Source organism: Cydia fagiglandana, chromosome 17 (genome assembly GCF_963556715.1).
Source record: "Cydia fagiglandana chromosome 17, ilCydFagi1.1, whole genome shotgun sequence".
NCBI lineage: Eukaryota > Metazoa > Arthropoda > Insecta > Lepidoptera > Tortricidae > Cydia > Cydia fagiglandana.
The window spans coordinates 14,513,549-14,531,690 of NC_085948.1; the positions used below are offsets into that span (position 1 = coordinate 14,513,549).

An 18,142-nucleotide genomic window follows, 5' to 3' on the forward strand; every position below is an offset into this window, starting at 1 on the left:
TAACAAAAATGGTTTCGGTACGGGCTCGGAAAATGAGTTGTAGTCTGAAAGAGCTCGGCGCGCGCGCCGCTCGATTCCATGAAAAAAGCGGATCGTGGAAAACTGGACGTTCTAAATTTGAATTCAGTTTAGTGTCTTATAAAAGTAAGTTTATCCGTTAATATGATGAAATGAAACGTGATAGGTTTATTTTTGAGTAATACAACTATTGTGATTATAAAACGTGGAATTTAGTTTATAGTCGTGGTATTTGTGGAATTGTGGAAAGTGGCCGCAAAGCGAAGTGTCGGTTTGTTACTAAAATTAATCATCTTTGTTGGTTTTAATGGTAAAAAAAATAAATGATTAAAGTTTAATGTAGGTCACCTATCAGTGGCGGGGACAAGCATATCTGTTAGGAAAGCCGCTTATTGTTTCTTAGTTATATATTTGTAGGGTGTAGGCGGATTTCCGGTTCGAGCGCCATCTTGATAGTCACGCCTCGTGATTAAATCCTTTGTTTTTTTGCTCATTAATATTGTCTTGGGTCGTCCCATTCGTTTTTCGTCAAGTTCTTAAATTAGTCCTATTCTGCATTCGTCACATTGAAAGCCACCGACGATTGTGACGAATGTAGAATGGGTGACGAAAGCAGAATAGGACTAATTTAAGAACTTGACGAAAAACGAATGGGTCGACTCAAGACGATACCGTTTAAAGTGTCATATCGATAGCATAAAATACAGCAAACTAAATGTGGTAGTGTACACTGAATGCAGAATTAATCTTGAAATGTGGGTAACCACCATTTTGGAGTCAACGGCTGGTAGTCCACGTGCTACTTTTAAAGTCCAGCTATCGCTTTACAAGAGCTAATAAAATCATATCTTGATACTGGCGAAATGGTCCCACTGGACTGAAGGCATAATTACAAAAGAATGAATGAATCTGCAGGATATCATTTAATATTTACCAGTAGCTTTTCGGTGAAGGAAAGCATCGTGAGGAAATCGGACTAATCTCAATAAGACCTAGTTTACCCTCTGGGATTGGAAGGTCCGATGGCAGTCGTTTTCGTAAAAACTAGTGCCTACGCCAATACGTGGGATTAGTTGCCAAGCGGATCCCAGGCTCCCATGAGCCGTGCAATATGCCGGAACAACGCGAAGAAGATGATGATTATTTTTCCTTTATGGTCAATTGCTGCTCAGAGCAGTCGGGAGCTGCTGCTCTGAGCAGTGATATAATTGATATATACATATACAGTAGTGTTACGTGTATATCAATTATTAAGGGGAGTGCTCCTTGAGGTTGATTCAAATGTAACAATTTGATATGATTTTGATACGACCTTGACGATCGACTTGGCTCTTAATTGGTGCCCATTGTCCATCTCACGCTCGATTTTCACTTTATTTCACATGCACCAACCAGCGTGAGCGATATTCAATCGTATTCGTATCAAAATAAGATCAAACCCAAAACAAGTTGTTAAAGATAAAGATAGTTTTTAGGGTTCCGTAGCCAAATGGCAAAAAAACGGAACCCTTATGGATTCGTCATGTCTGTCCGTCTGTCTGTCTGTCCGTGTATGTCACAGCCACTTTTTCAAGTAGGCTACAATGCGCTTATGAACGTCAAATAAAGCTACATCGCCTCTGAAACCTACACCTCTGCCCGAGAAAATTTAAATCCCCCCTAAATTGGAAGAGTGTATCCCTATATGGGACCGGCAAGAAACTCGGCTGGCCACATCTTTTCAAAACACGTCTCCTAATTAACATCAATTAAATAAAAAAAAATACAATTTTAAAACTGAATCAGATTCCTACTTCCTTGTCAAACAATACAACTTTACTCACCTCATTTCCCGTACGCGCGTACTACGCGATGGTGCCGTTTAAAAATGATTTAGCGCATCTATTTCTGGGGCAGGTATTTTGTGAAACGGAGTTTCTCCCAGATTCCAGCTGTTCAGAATTTCAGTACGCGTTTCAGCTGCAGTTTGTGAGATTAGGGGCCCGATTCGAATTATGAAATAGACATCTATTAGACATTTTTTAGACATCACCAAGATACGATATGTTTAAGATCTAACCTGTCAAATTTGACATTTGCGCGATTCTAGAGATACTCTTGAACGATTTCCACAGGATATGACTTAGAGATCTAATTCACATCTAATAGATATCTTACTCTATCTAACGTAAAAGTGACATCGGTTGCCCGAATTGCGCTGCAAAAGAGAACTAGTTGATATCTAAATTATAACGTATCTAGAATGGATCTAGTACGTATCGTCTCTTGTGAATATCTTGAAGTTTGAATACGGCAGTAGGTCATTCAGTGTGTATGTTTTATTACTTGGCACAGGCTACCAAGGATAACATGGCATAATACATGTTTGGGTCATAGTAAATTATTGGGCACTTATTTATTTAGTGGCCCTAAAATTAGCCTTTAAAGGCTCATGTTATAAGATGTCAGCAGGAAATTAAAAGCGTAGAAAACCCTAACTCATACTAATAAGTTTTATTAAACTTATTCGTACCAATGACCTTATTAATGCTTTATAAATTAATTTATGCAACGTCTAACATATGTTAGTAGCACTCAAGGCTGTCAAGAATACTGCCAATGTTTTGACAGTTCACTGTACTGAATGACCGGCATTGAATCCTGTGCAAGCGCATGCCAAAATGCCGTTACGCTATTTAGTAGTATTTTCGAATTATGAGTATTTTTCGAAAGTAGACTCTAATCCTATGGAAATAAAATTTACATTTTCAACACCCGCCAACATTTAAACATTATTAAAATATTAGTTATGAAATGAACTTTACGGGGGTATCATACAGTCTAATTTCCAACAGTCGCCTAAGCTTTCATTCAATGACTTTTCAATAGAATATACCAAACCAGTTAATTCTAAAAAGTCCTAACTGCACCGTATTCATAGTTACTGAGGCCATTTTCGAATTGATATCAAAATTAAAGTACCAAATTAATCAGCTCTCTAAACTGACAATTAATTTGAGCATTGACTATAAACTATTTTGTCAAGCACTATATCGAGTTTCTTCTTCTTCTTCTTCTTCGTCGGTATCACTCTTGACAGAGTGGTCGTATATCGAGTGGTATGGTAGTGTGGTATTGTGGTAGTGTGGTAGTGTGATAGTGTGGTATGGTGGTGTGGTAGTGGTATGGTGGTATATCGAGTTTAGCAATAGTAAATTATCAAAGCTCTTATATCCCGCACAGTTCTCAAAGAGATACGAGGTATCCGCAATTACTGACTTTAGGAAAACCTTGTCTTACTTTATATAGACAAGTGCGAGTCGGACTCGCGCACGAAGGGTTCCGTACCATAATGCAAAAAAAAAACAAAAAAAAGCAAAAAGAAAACGGTCACCCATCCAAGTACTGACCCCTCCCGACGTTGCTTAACTTTGGTCAAAAATCACGTTTGTTGTATGGGAGCCCCATTTAAATCTTTATTTTATTCTGTTTTTAGTATTTGTTGTTATAGCGGCAACAGAAATACATCATCTGTGAAAATTTCAGCTGTCTAGCTATCACGGTTCGTGAGATACAGCCTGGTGACAGACGGACGGACGGACGGACGGACGGACGGACGGACAGCGAAGTCTTAGTAATAGGGTCCCGTTTTACCCTTTGGGTACGGAACCCTAATTACCGAGTATAAGCACCAGACCACCTGTATAAGACCTCTTGATACGTGTACGTATTACTGATATCGATCTCATTTCATACTAGTCCATTCGCCACTCCAATTTTTAGGGTTCCGTACCCAAAGGGTAAAACGGGACCCTATTACTAAGACTTCTCTGTCCGTCCGTCCGTCTGTCACCAGGCTGTATCTCACGAACCGTGATAGCTAGACAGTTGAAATTTTCACAGATGATGTATTTCTGTTGCCGCTATAACAACAAATACTAAAAACAGAAAAAATAAAGATTTAAATGGGGCTCCCATACAACAAACGTGATTTTTGACCAAAGTTAAGCAACGTCGGGAGTGGTCAGTACTTGGATGGGTGACCGTTTTTTTTTTTTGCTTTTTTTTGTTTTTTTTTTTGCATTATGGTACGGAACCCTTCGTGCGCGAGTCCGACTCGCACTTGCCCGGTTTTTTTACCGCTGAGCTCAACTTAAAAAACCCCTAAAACTGTAATTATTTTGGAAAACCCACTAAATAAAAAATAAAATAATTTATTATAGATTTTCCAAATTTAGAACATTATTATGATTTTCAACCTGTTCCGACATTTTAATGATCATACATATGAACGTTATATATAGATGATCAAGAAAATCTTGTCAGTAGAAAAAGGCGCGAAATTCAAATTTTATATGAGACGATATCCCTTCGCACCTACATTTTTTTCAAATTTGCCGCACTTTTCTACTGTAAAAAAAAACCCTAAAAAAACCACTAAAAATATTCAGCCCCTAATTAAACCCCTAGCTGGTTTATTTCCCCCTAAATTTAGTGGTAAAACCACTAAGTTGGCATCCCTGCCATTCGGTGAGGAGATTAAAAGCTCGGCATTAGTTACTTACTCAAACTCGTATAAAGGTATGATTATAGTATAAAGGTACGATATTTTGAAGTGCATCAGTAAACCTTGACATATTTGCGAAGGAACGATGCCAACTAGCGATTTATCACTTTGCGTTTAGTTAGGGGTGCGAAACTCCTGACTTCGGTCAAACTCGGCTCCGCTCGGCGCAGCATTGCTCCGAGCAATTATTAGGGTTGGCACCACTTGACTTCCTTTTGCGTGCACGACCACAGATAAGATAATCACTTGATTTTTGACAACCCTAAATAGCCGAAAGGGATAGTGCCATATATTAGAAAGGGACAGCATGATTCGACCCTGAACCGCTGTCAAACTTCGGTTTTGCAGGAAGCGTTCTTTCTGTACGGTAGTACTATTAATTATTCTGTGGTTTAGTTGGCTGATTGGGACAACATTTGAATTTATTAGCAGTAAACTTGGCCCCTATTCGATACGTGCCAAAGTGATACGGCTGCCTTAACCTTTTCACTTTGGTTTCAAATATTGTTGGCATGGCCAGTAAAATGTGGTTTAGATGTTGGTCTAATATAATCCGCCTTATAATAACAGTAGGTACTTATTAAGTAGGCTTAGCTAAGCCTACCCGCAATAGGGTAAAAATTATGTTAATGCATTTAATTAATTTTTCAGCAACATGGGGCTAGAAAATGGCACCAGCGACGTCTTTGAGGTAAGTAAATTAAAATTACAATACTTATTTTGTTATTCTGCACGCCATCTATACAATTCTAGTGACACTACTTACGACACTTAGGAACGGTGAAAACCGAACTGTGCATGAAGGAGCTTCAAGGCTTAGTAGTTTAATATTTGACCAATAGAGGGCGGGCTTTATTAAGTTCACACGTCGCCGCAAGATGTCGCTGAGTGTTAGAAAAATAAAATGATAAGTATAAAACCTATAAATACTAATTCGATCGGGATGCAATTAAATACGTAACAAGTGTCGATGAACAGTAGTGCAATAGCAATGTTACGGCTGATAGATGAGAAGAACGTTTGCTACGAACATGTATGTCATTTTTAATTATTTTTATTACTATTTTGAAAAATGTAGATTACATAAACATAGGTAGTTAGCGTAAAAGTAATTTAATTAAATTAATTTAATGTAAAATAGAAACAAAAAATTTTAATACCTATGTAATTAGATAATTATTCTTCTGCTGTGATTTGTATCTTTATAATGACTATCTATACCTACCTACTTCGTTATTGTAGCATTAGGATAGGTTAGATAGTCAATCTTCACGTTTTTTATTGAAAAACGCTGTTTGAAAAAGTGACTAATTATATTGACTTAAGTATAACTATTCTACCTATCCGTGGTCTCTGCCTACCCCTCCGGGAAATAGGCGTGATTATATGTATGTATGTATTCTACCTATACACTCTTATTATTCGAGTGTTTTTCAATTATTATAAAAAAACATGGCAAGATAGTTTACCTTTTTTCTAATGCTAAAAAAACGAACTATGCATAGCAGTAATATGACTGTATTACTACCTAAAACAAATGTCAGTACCTAAGTAGGTAAACTAAAACTGTAATGTCATGAGCGAGAATACGCCACAGAATACGCGTTTATTTTGTTCTTAAGGAACTTTTTAATTGCCTATTTTGTTTTTAATTGTTTTTTTTTTCATATTACTTAGGTACTTAACCTAAATGAAGCGTTGTTAATTAAATAACTTTAAAGAGTTTCTGTAAGCTTAGTAACCCGATAAGTTTGTTTAATTACAAAATAACTTCAAAGCGATTTACAGCGGCATCTTTTATCAGACCAACGGCGCGATTCGGGAAATGAATTAGAGATTAACTAGATACGATATAGTAAAGATATATTACGTCCCACAGGTAAAGGTACCTTATGGCAGTGGCGCTTACGCTATTATTAACGCCGCTCCAATATTTTTGCGGCGCTATGCGACGTAAGTGCCGGCCGCCATAAGGTACCTTTTTTCCGTGGAACGTCACATATCTTTACTATTTCATATCTAGTGAATCTCTAAATCATTTCCCGAATCGCGGCACCAGCCGCCATAAGGTACCTTTTGCAGTGAAACGTCACATATCTTTACTATTTCATATCTAGTGAGTCCCTAATTCATTTCCCGAATCGAGCCGGATGCCTTTATTCGACTTTTTGACCTTTCACCTGACCGAAAAACAGGGGTTCTGACTAACGGCGAAGTTCAAATGACTTACAGTCAATAATACCTAGTAGAGAATAAGTTTAGTAGGTAATGTACATGTTAGAAAGGTCAGGAAAAGTCAGGTCAAACGATCCCGACGCCCAATTTTGAACGCATGACTGGATATCTTGTGACGCTGTTTTATGACAGAATAAAGGAGATCGTCGATTTTGTTCAGCACTTGGGCCCAGAACAAAGTTGAGTGTTGCAACGTCTTATTAAATGCGTATATAATTACTGTAATAGTCCGTACCATATACGCGATGGTTTTTCCTCTGGATTTTAATATTTAGTGAAGTGACAAGTTTATCCAAATCATTCTAGAATTCTAAAGCGGCGTACGGAATTTAAATAGTTATTTAATTTAAAAGGGGGCAAAGTTGTTGTTACTTCTTAACTCCTGGTGATAATATCAATACAACAAATTATTCAAATTTGTATGCTGCTTTAGAATTCTAGAACGATTTGGGAAACAATCTCGCTAAATATATTTACTCGAGCAAGCCCAAGATTCCAAAATTTAACCGCGAGCATAGTGAGTGGTTCGAAAAGGGGAATCTTGAGATTTGCTAGGTGTGTAATTTTTTTACACTTATGGTAACATTCCATTTCTAACCGCAGCTGCACTACCGGTACTGTCGCTGTCATTGTCAATTTCCATAGTAAAATGAACAGTATTGCAGCTGTCGTTGGAAATGGACTGTCACCTTTATTCAACTCTATTTTTGAACTTTCAGGCTCGCACCTCAGAAGAGCTCGGGCGCTACCTCATCGCGGCCCGCGATCTGGCCCCTGGGGACCTGGTCCTCACCGAACGACCCCTGGTCTTTGGCCCCAAGGCCACCGTTGTCCCTGAGGCCACCATGCCGTGTGTGGGGTGTTACAAGCCCGTACCTACTGATGTTGGAGAGAGATGCTCTAAGTAAATCTCTTTTTTCTCTAGTGCATTGTAATATGCCTACTTGAAAAATAAACTATCTTTAGCTAAATACCTGGAAGCTAAAATATAGTTTGCATTGCTGTTGGCATTTCTTTTACTAATGTACCTTTAGGTACAAATATTACTTAAGGGGCCCACTGATTATCAGTCCGCCGGACGATATCGGCCTGTCAGTTAAAAGCTAATTTTTTACAGCTCCGAACAACTGACAGGCTGATGATATCGTCCGGCGAACTGGTAATCTGTGGGCCCCTTTACTTTGTAAACGGGTTTTAACGTTTATTCAAATTATGTCCATAGGAAATCACATTAACTTAATTTTTATTAAAATTTCTTTATTAAAGACAACATATGGTCCATACATTAATACTTACTTACTTACGCCATTGGCTCAGCGACCCAAAATTAGACTTGGCCTCCGAGTCTCCGACACAAGACAGCGCCACTTTTCTCGGTCCTGACCTCTCGCCAATTGTTGACTCAAAGTTCGCACAGATCCGCCTCCACCATGTCGCACCAGTTCTAAAAATTTATGACCCAATAATGAAATGAGCAGTTTGTTAAGTACATATATCCTGTACAAAATGACCCAGTTTCATTTATTCCCTGAAGATAGCCAATATAGCGGCGTAGCGTAACTTAGTTTACGATGTTTGTCCAAAATAAGAAAAACTGATTAAGTATTTCTTTAGGGATTGGCAGTATACGTAGGCAGTCAGCAAGTCGGTGGTGGTGTAATAAGCAATTTTTTAAATACGCGCTACCTATTACGCTCACAAAAAAATTAAGTAATATCTTAATAACGCACACAAACATAGCAAAAGTATTGACTGTTTGTTTTTTAACATGATCAGGCCTTTTTTTGGCGGAATGGGAATGCATTTTTGACGGGACATGACATGATCAGCCCTGCCCCTGAGTTTATATGTCTGTATCCTCGCGATAAGCTCAAAAACTACTGAACAGTGTGATAGGCAAATGCACATAATATCCACACGTAGTATGTAGTAGACCACGTAGTAGATATTAAGCGATTTACATATTAATAAACAGATAAATCACCTCTCCGCCAGATAAGGGATTTCCTCTCAAAAGCACGTAGATTAACAGTATATACCTACGTATGTATATAGGTAAGCATTATACGCATAGGGGGAAGTAATGTCATCATAAATCATAGTACTCGTAAAGTAGGTATCACAGTTTATGTTAAACTCCATCCCAGCGCATATTACAACGGATTTTCATGCGGTTCTCATCTTATCAATAGAGTGATTCTTGAGAAAGATCTTGGTTGAATTTAAACTACATTAAGGATGACTAACGCTAGACCGGGCCGGGCCCGAGCCAACGCGTCCGACATGTAATTTTCTATGACCTTATACCCTTTGGGTACTGAACCCTAATTTAGCTTACAGGTCTAGATGTAGAATTTGTTAAGGTTTTGTGCGAAACCGAGACGGGTTGCTAGTTATTCATAATTTTAATTCTAATCCTCCGTCTGGCAGGGATTCCAAGGAAAAATTAATATCGCATTTCAATGCAAACGAAGTTATCTGAATACTAAATTGAATACAAAACCTGACAAAACTATGCAGACATTGTCAATGCTGATGTCAATCAACTCTTGTTTATGTTAAACATGTAAATAAAATAAATAATACTACGAATAATAATCGTTTATGAAGGTCAGGCGTCTTACCATAATGTCTATTGCGATTTTGTTTAGGATCTAAACTAATTTGCTAAGGGACGGAGTTCTTCTTCTTCCTCGCGTTATCCCGGCATTTTGCCACGGCTCACATAGGAGCCTGGGGTCCGCTTGACAACTAATCCCATGCTTTGACGTAGGCACTAGTTTTACGAAAGCGACTACCATCTGACCTTCCAACCCAGAGTGGAAACAAGGCCTTATTGGGATTAGTCCGGTTTCCTCACGATATTTTCCTTCACCGAAAAGCGACTAGTAAATATCAAATGATATTTCGTACTTAAGTTCCGAAAAACTCATTGGTACGAGCCGGGGTTTGAACCCGCGACCTCCGGATTGCAAGTCGCACGCTCTTATCGCTAGGCCACCAGCGCTTCTAAGGGACGGAGTTATGCGACTTATACAGGGTGGAAAGGCACGACGATCCTTTCCACAAAAGGCGGATTGTTTAGCCTAAGCTCTACATTTTCTCCATAGAAACTATGTTAATATGGGCAACCGTTTCTAAATTATGGCCTTTTAAACATCCATACAAAAAACTACTTTGTTCTAACCCTAACAGGTGACAAGGTCAATGAACTTACTAGTAAACAATCTGTATACGACAGGAAATTGTACTAATTTGTTGCCATCCAACTATTCTTAGGTCTGCTTACAACACGGTAAGAATCGTTGCAGGATTTTCGCTTTCTTAGTGGTTGCACTTGTTCAATACTTGAATGAAGTAGTTATGTTATTCCTTAATATTAATAATACTAACCACAACATTGTTTACAACGACAGTTTAAATTGTGACATTGACAACCACTCAAAAGTACGCAATCGTCTTATAAATATCTCTGGTTTCCTTGACTGATAAAAAGGTTTTAGTTTCTTAACACGTTTCACAAAATTATTTTCGAAAAATTGGAAACTATCTAAAATAATAAAAAAATACAAGTAGGTGGGGTTTGATAGACCAAATGAATTTGCAAAAATGAAATATCTACTAAGAATACACCAAGAATAAATAGGTACTTCTTAAATACCTAACTAACAAACCTTCTTGCGTGGCAGGAAATAGGTAGACAAGATCACATCGACACCCCATACTTTGATAAATTATGAAAGCCCTTGTTACCAACATTGAGGCATAGAAATAATCTTATCGAATTAAAATGACTGCTGTTGCATTTTGGTGGCACATACCATACTTGCTTTTAACATAGACGTATTATACTTACTTTTCTTTAGGTTGGTATGATTGGTAGTAAAACGTCAAACGTCATTTGAATTGTCGTGAACGTGAAAATACGTGGTTATTTTTTATTGTAATTGGTAAAATAACTTTAGCTGTTATTTAAATGGGGGCCAAATCTTTAAGGAAATGTGAAGTTTGTAGTGGGTGTGTAAGAAGACTAACTACTGACGCATTTTTGGCCAAATTTCCAACTTGATCCGAACAGGTCGGTAAACTGATGTTTGTATGCAATATTTTCATTTTTTACTTTGAGTCGTTAACAGTTACTAATTTAATTAGTTTTAGTCGTGTACAATCCATGATTAAAACGAAAATATTTTGTGAATAAAGTATTTTTAAGTAAAAAACTAAGTAACTTATGACACGAATAGTGTACGACCAATTTTATCGATAATCTCTTTATTTCAGATGTCGATTATGGGCAAAGCTGAGGAAAAGGAAATGAGGATTTGGCGTATTTATTTACCTATTCAAAAGCTGAATGGAAACAAGTTCATTTGTGGAAATCATTCTCCATCCAGTGCCTTCAATAAAAAGGGACCAGATTAAAAAAGAATGCGCGCGAATTCAGCATATTGTAATATGCCTACTTGAATAATAAACTATGTTATTTTTATCATGTAAAATAAAATTGTTTATATATATAATGTTCTTTTATTTTATTAATAGGTAGTACAGTAGGTAAATACAGCAGCACGTATCGCACATTTATCGATATCGATAAACAGTAGGTACTGGAAGTGTCGAGCCCTAGCGTTGTTTTTTTTGTGTTGGTAGTATTGTGTGGTTTTTCTTTTTTTAACAATTATGGCCTGGATGCGAGATCTTTAAGCCTGTATTTGGTGTGTTGGGATATGTACGTTCATAATTCGGTTCGAGGATTGTTCGAGAGTGCCGACTCTTAAAACGTAGTGATTATATGCTCTTTGGACAAGATGTCTGATGTTTGAAATTAAATTGTCATTAATGATGTGTAATATTATGATTGTATAAAATGAATAATAAAAATTACTTAATTGTCATTGAACTTTACTTATCTAATGTCATATTCTTCAAATAAAAATACCGTTGTTAGATGCTCGTGGTTATTTAAATTTGTGGGACTGTGTAAAAGTATGTGTACCAAACGGAATGTGAAACTGCGGACGAAATGAGACATTAAAGGCTAATTGCTGCTTTTGACAATCTGCGGAGGAAAAATGAGGAACATTATCAAATATCTACTACAAAACTCTTCTCTTTCTTCTTCAATGGAATGACATGTGGGCAATGTGCGCGGGCTCGGGTGCGGGCTGCGGCGTACATTATAAGACACGGAGGTACATTTGAAAACTGTATGTGAAGAGAAGATAGTGTTAAATATTGGCAAAAAGTAATTATCTAAGGAAGTAATAAAATTGTTTGTAATATATTTGCATTCATTTGATTTATTTGTCATTTATGCGTCATTCATACATCATTGCGATTCTGTCAACGATCGGAGAAAAGCGTAAAGTCCCGAGCTTTCCCGACGGAGATCCTTAACCTAGCCGTCATGTGCACATGCTATAGGGTTATCACCACAGTTAAAAAGTAGAAAATTTGGTATTTTTATTTTTTACTCAATTAACGATTCTTACCATTACCAATCTGCTCTGTATCACTTAAACGACCTAATACTTCCGGGAAGGATCGTCGTGCCTTTCCACCCTGTATAGCTCCGTCCTTTAGCAAATCAGTTTAGGTCCTAAACAGAATCGCAATAAAGACATCATGGTAAGGCCCCAGACGAGCGAAATGAATGAGATTTAGTTCACTTCATTATATTGTGTTAGAAAACAATGAACGTACAGATTAAATCGAGGTTGATAAGGGTTTTCGGATCTGTCATTAATTTTGTTTTGTGTACGTTGTATATTATTTAGATATTCATCATCTCAGCCATAGGACGTCCACTGCTGAAGATAGGCCTCCCTCTTGGACCTACATTCGTACCGGTTGGAAGCGACCCGCATCCAGCGTCTTCCGGCGGGCTTGATAAGGTCGTACGTCCGTCCATCTTGTGGGTGGACGTCCTACGCTGCGCTTGCTTGCTCCGTGGTCTCCACTCGAGCACTTTTCGACCCCATCGGCCATCTTCTCTGCGCGCAATGTGGCCTGCTTCAGCTTGCTAATCCGGTGGGCTATGTCGGTGACTTTATTAGTTCGTTTACGGATCTCCTCATTTCTGATTCGATATTTAGATATTACGATGCCTTTAAGAGCCCTTCAACGTGCACACTAGCGCCACAGCTAAATAATCGTGGTTATTTAAATTTAACGAAAGACATTGAAAAAAGGGGGCCGCTACGTACTGTGTTGTGTATTTAAGTACCTTTTGAATACATCAAACTAGTTTTTGTGTTGCTGGTTTCGTCGATCTAGGAACTCAAAACAAAAACGGCCGTTTTAACTTTGGACGCATAGATTGACGAATCCAGCAACATAAAAACTAGTCTGATGTATTCAAAAGGTACTTAAATACACAATACAGTACGTAGCCGCCCCCTTTTTTCAATATCTTTCGTTAAATTTAAATAATCACGATTATTTAGCTGTGGCGCTAGTGTGCACGTTGAAAGGCTCTTAAATATACCAATTATCTAAGAAACAGTACGGCATGTAAGTGTAATTATGTACACTTTATTATAACAAAAATTTGTAACTAGACCCGGACGTAGTGACATATATTACTCTGTCTAAAGGGGCCCAGAGATTACCAGAGCAGCTACCGCGAAAACTGAAATTCGCACATTGCGGGGATCTTTCTCTTTTACTCCAACGAAGGCGTAATTAGAGTGTCAGAGAAAAATCCCCGCAATTTGCGAACTTCGATTTTCGCGGTTATAGCCCTGTACGTCGGACGATATCAGCCCTGTCAGTTCTTATATAGGAGCTGTTAAATTTTGCTTCTAACTGAGGGGCCGATATCATCCGGCGGACTGGTAATCCGTGGGCCCCTTTCTGGTCTAACGTGTCTTTTGTGACTAACCTACATAAAACAAGAACGTGCCCCCATTCTCTGAATTAACTCTCCTATAGACTCATTCGTATTTAAAAAGCCACAAGCTTAAAAAAACGTAGCTATAGTTGCTACAAACTTTCATAGAGCAGTCTAGTGGAGGTTAATGGGCATCCAGCCCAACACTCAACAAGGCGGTAAAGTTACCAATTGCTTGGCGAGACACTGTAGAGTATTACCCCCTTATTGATAATACTTTTCCGGCCTGATTTAGTTAAATTATGTTTTATCCCTTTCATACAAATACATAAGTCAAAATGACTGATAAAGACAAACGATTATTAGAGGTTTTGTAGTGCGTTTATGAATAGGGGTGTAAAATGTTATTTTAAATACGAGTCTGATCTCTGGTCGGCTGCGGGAAATCTCGACATTTTCTGGCGCAGAATATGATATGAATGTGTTCTGTGTTTCTCAATTGTATACTTATTGTTTACTTACTTCGATATTGAGCAAAAGCCTGTTTTTTGCATTTATCTATAATTTACCTATATTAGGTAGATGGCTTGAGCATTCGACTCGCTGGCTCTTACTACGCCAGTGCAATAACATCCAGGTCAAGTGCTGGTCGACTACAATTTTATTTCATTTACACGTTTTTGAGCGACGAATTTTTATAAGGTTTCATAAGTTAAAACTCTTGAGCTTTTAGTAGGTAAATAGGTACTGCTTTTGAGGACCAAATTATGTCATACAATATAATAATCTACCTGTGTCTACTAGTTTGTCAGTATGCTATTAAGTGCTTGTATATTTTATATTATACTGTATATTGCCGCTATAACAACAAATACTAAAAAGTATAGAACCCTCAGTGGGCGACTCCGGTTTTTATTATTTTACCTATTAGACGTGCTTACTTCAAGTAATCCTACCTTGTTCATCTTTTGTTTCTAAACATTGAAATGCTTAAACCATTTTATTTTTCAAATCGTTCTTGGATTTGCAAGAGAAGTTCAAATAATTGGATTTAGCAATTTTACATAACAAATTCCATTTTGCGTAGGATTCGCTGTTTTGAATTATTAATCATTTTTAGGGTTCCGTACCCAAAAGTGTAAACACGAGAACCTATTACTAAGACTCCGCTGTCCGTCTGTCCGAGTGTCCGTCTGTCTGTCCGTCCGTCTGTCTGTCACCGGGCTGTATCTCATGAACCGTGATAACTAGGCAGTTGAAAATTTTCACAGATGATGTATTTCTGTTGTATAATTTAAGCGGTGCTTCCATACAAAAAACGTGATTTTTTTTTCCGTTTTTGCCTGATGTTACGGAAGTTACGGAACCCTTGGTGCGCGAGTCCGACTCGCACTTGGCCGGTTTTTGTTTCAAGGAAGCTTTGTTTTGTTTTTGAAATGATTTCAAAGTAATAATACAGATCGAAATATTGAACGTCAATTACTTTCTGGTCCTAAAAGAAGAAAATAATATTTTCTCTAAATATTATGGCTAAGACAAAGCTTAGGAAATAATAATTTTAGCAGTCCGTGTAGGTAGGTATATTTTTGTTTTATGTAGTGAGGCTGGACTTCCCCCTAGGCCTACAAGGCCCGGGCGGAGGGCCCCAGGCAACCTAGCAATGGTTTTGAGATGGGAAGGGGGCTCAGATATCTTCCATCTCTTTTTTTACTACTTATTAAGCATTATAAGGTGGATACCTGGAGACAACTTCATCACGCTGCACCCCAGCCCCAGCTCTTGAATTGAATGATGATGATGATTAAGCATTATTGAGGCTGTGGGCACCAATGAATTTTACGGAACTTAAATATGTGGGTACGATAAATCATATTCTTTTCCAGTAACTTTACGGTGAAGGAAAACATCGCCAGAAAACCAGACTAATCCCAATAATGCCTAGTTTCCCCTCTGGGTTGGAAGGTCAGATAACAGTCGCCAAGTGCTAACGCCAATTCTTGACATTAGTTGCCAAGGCAACTCCAAGCTCCCTTGAGCCAGCTGAGAGAACTCGAGATTATGATGTTGAAATGATAGGATGATGCGAAAACTATAGTGACGATTTTAGACGTTTCTGGCGTACAGAGATTTAAATTTTTTGTCCCTTTCCAGATGTGGCTGGCCAGTGTGCAGTGGTAACTGTCCAGGACTGACAGACCCGAGACACCACGGAGCCGAGTGCGTCATACTTAGTACGCGGCCCGAATGTGTACTGGACAATATGCCTGATTATTACAGGTAAGACAGCTTAATTTTGAAACTGTACTGGACACTGTACACAGCCACAGAATAAATAAAAGTACTAGGTACAGAAGACTCACTCTCATAACAAAACGCGTCTGTTACGATCAGGGCAGGCATGGCTGCTAGGTGGCGACAGCGCCGAGTGCGGCTTATGGCTAGCCACCAAAATTGGTGTGGAACGGATGTACGAGTACGTTTAGCTACCTGTAGCAAATCGCAATGAAATCGCAGAGTGAGCCACGCCTGACACAGCTGCAAAAGTGCATACTTTGGAGGATGGAGTTCATTCATGAAGTGCATATGCACTTTTGCAGCTCACTGTATCAAAGCATCCTTGCTAGTTCTCTCAAATGATTTTAAGATGATCTGGATGACATTAGGACAAGTGGCGTACGCGAAGAGAGACCTATGTCCAGCAGTGAGCTGATATGTTGATGATGATGAATCATTGCAGCCATACTTTAACCCTTGCAGCCGCCCTTATCAAGCGTAGTCTTCGACTTTCCCAAGATCATTGGTCAATTATGTTTAAGACAAAGAGAATTGTTTAAGATTTATTTTAAATACCAGCCTGAATCATTGTTAAATATTTTCCAGGCATGACGCTCTCCTGCCTCTACGATGCGCGCTGCTGCAGTCGACTGCACCTGAACTGTGGATGAAGCTGTCAGAAATGCAGTCGCATATGGAGTGCCGTTCCCCGGGAACAGAAGCTTACGAGTGAGTCGCTAATTCAATGAAAAGAAATATTAAATACCACCTTAACGCTGAAAATAGTGCTGTGTGGTATATAATTGTTCAATAATTACAAATACAAAAGATCAATATATTAGATGACAGTCCATTTCCAATGACAGCTGCACTTGCACTACCATTCATATTATGATGGAAATTGTCAATAACACCGACGCGTTCGGACCAGTAGTGCAGCTGCGGTCAGAAATGGAATGTTACCCTTAAGTGGTTAAATAATCACAAATATATTTCTTTATTTCAGTGAAGCTAACGAGTTCATCGTAGAGTACCTCATGAACAACTTCATCAATAAGCTTGACGAGGAGACGAAGCAGAAATATTTTCCAGAAATGTCAGCAGAACACCTTCACGTATTCTGTGGCATTATTGACACTAATGCACTCGAAATTCGCCTGCTGGAGGGTACTGAGCTACTTGCACTATACACTAACACTTGCATCATGGAACATAGTTGCATACCAAACACAAAACATACCTTTAGTCACGGGACTAAAGATAGGAATGATTTCTTTAAAATCACTGTCAAAGTTGTGGTTCCAGTGTTGAAAGGGAATCATATAACAACAATGTACAGCCACGCTTTATGGGGAACACAAGCGAGGAGAGAGCATTTGAAGGATACCAAATATTTTGCCTGTCGGTGTGAAAGATGTGCTGATCCAACTGAACTTGGAACGTACATCAGTGCTATGAAATGTCTAGGAGATGGAGATAGTATCTGCGACGGAATACATTTGCCTGAAGACCCATTAGATGATGAAACTGATTGGGCTTGTAATAAATGCTCAGTAAAAGTTAATGGATCACAAGTGCTAATGTTAATATCACAAATGGCTGAAGAAATAGAGGCTGTTGAAATGATGGGAGGAACAATACAGATGTTGGAAGATTTGCTTTGCAGGTTGTCAATGTTTCTGCATCCAAATCACTATCACTTATATTCGATAAAGCACTCCTTATTACAGCTGTATGGTCGACAAGAGGGTTACACTTCAGATGAAATTTTGAATAGAAAAATCAAAATGTGCAAGGATCTCATTGATATTACCATAAAACTAGATCCAGGTAACGCTAGACTGAGTTTGTACATGGCTGTCTTGCAACATGAATTACATTCTGCCTTAGTTATGATTGTCAAGAAAGCCAACAGTGAAGGAAAACCTTTGGACGATTTGAAACCACTTATTTCAGAAGCTAAAACTGCTATTAACGCAGCATTAGACTCATTGAAAGATGACATGGAAGAAATGGCCGGAAAAAAGTTGTTTGCTGTCATTACTGAGAGCAAAAAGGATTTTGATAAATATTGTAAGAAAAAGAAGATTAACGTTTGATTTTGTTTATTGGTTTTTGCTTTCATTAGTAATATTTTTATAATAGTTTGTTACCTTATCTTTAAATATCACAGTTGTTTCTTTGTTCACATTTTCTTATATCTACATTTTGTAATCATAAACTATATTTTTAAAGAA

The 18,142-nt window shown here is 38.2% G+C and overlaps 1 protein-coding gene across 3 annotated transcripts; it reads left to right on the forward strand.

The window, feature by feature from the left end:
- The first annotated feature begins 48 nt into the window (after positions 1-48).
- On the forward strand, positions 49-18,133 carry LOC134672587 (SET domain-containing protein SmydA-8). Of its 3 annotated transcripts, XM_063530534.1 has the most exons (6): positions 49-144; positions 5,216-5,255; positions 7,519-7,703; positions 15,783-15,908; positions 16,512-16,634; positions 16,912-18,132. In XM_063530534.1, the coding sequence occupies exons 2-6, from the start codon at positions 5,220-5,222 to the stop codon at positions 18,002-18,004; spliced, it is 1,563 nt and encodes a 520-aa protein (XP_063386604.1). In that variant the 5' UTR covers positions 49-144; positions 5,216-5,219; the 3' UTR covers positions 18,005-18,132. The 3 variants fall into 3 exon arrangements, with proteins under 3 accessions (XP_063386604.1, XP_063386605.1, XP_063386603.1); XM_063530535.1 differs by lacking the exon at positions 5,216-5,255; XM_063530533.1 differs by lacking the exons at positions 49-144; positions 5,216-5,255 and adding an exon at positions 5,471-5,597 and having other exon boundaries at positions 16,912-18,133.
- The last annotated feature ends 9 nt before the right edge of the window (positions 18,134-18,142 follow it).

Bases quoted from the DNA above. Each gene is read 5' to 3' on its own strand.
- LOC134672587 (XM_063530533.1), top strand. From the start codon at position 5,535: ATGAACAGTAGTGCAATAGCAATGTTACGGCTGATAGATGAGAAGAAC. The intron at 5,598-7,518 runs GTATGTCATTTT...TTGAACTTTCAG, and splicing joins AGAACGTTTGCTACGAACAT to GCTCGCACCTCAGAAGAGCT. The intron at 16,635-16,911 runs GTGAGTCGCTAA...TCTTTATTTCAG, and splicing joins CCGGGAACAGAAGCTTACGA to TGAAGCTAACGAGTTCATCG.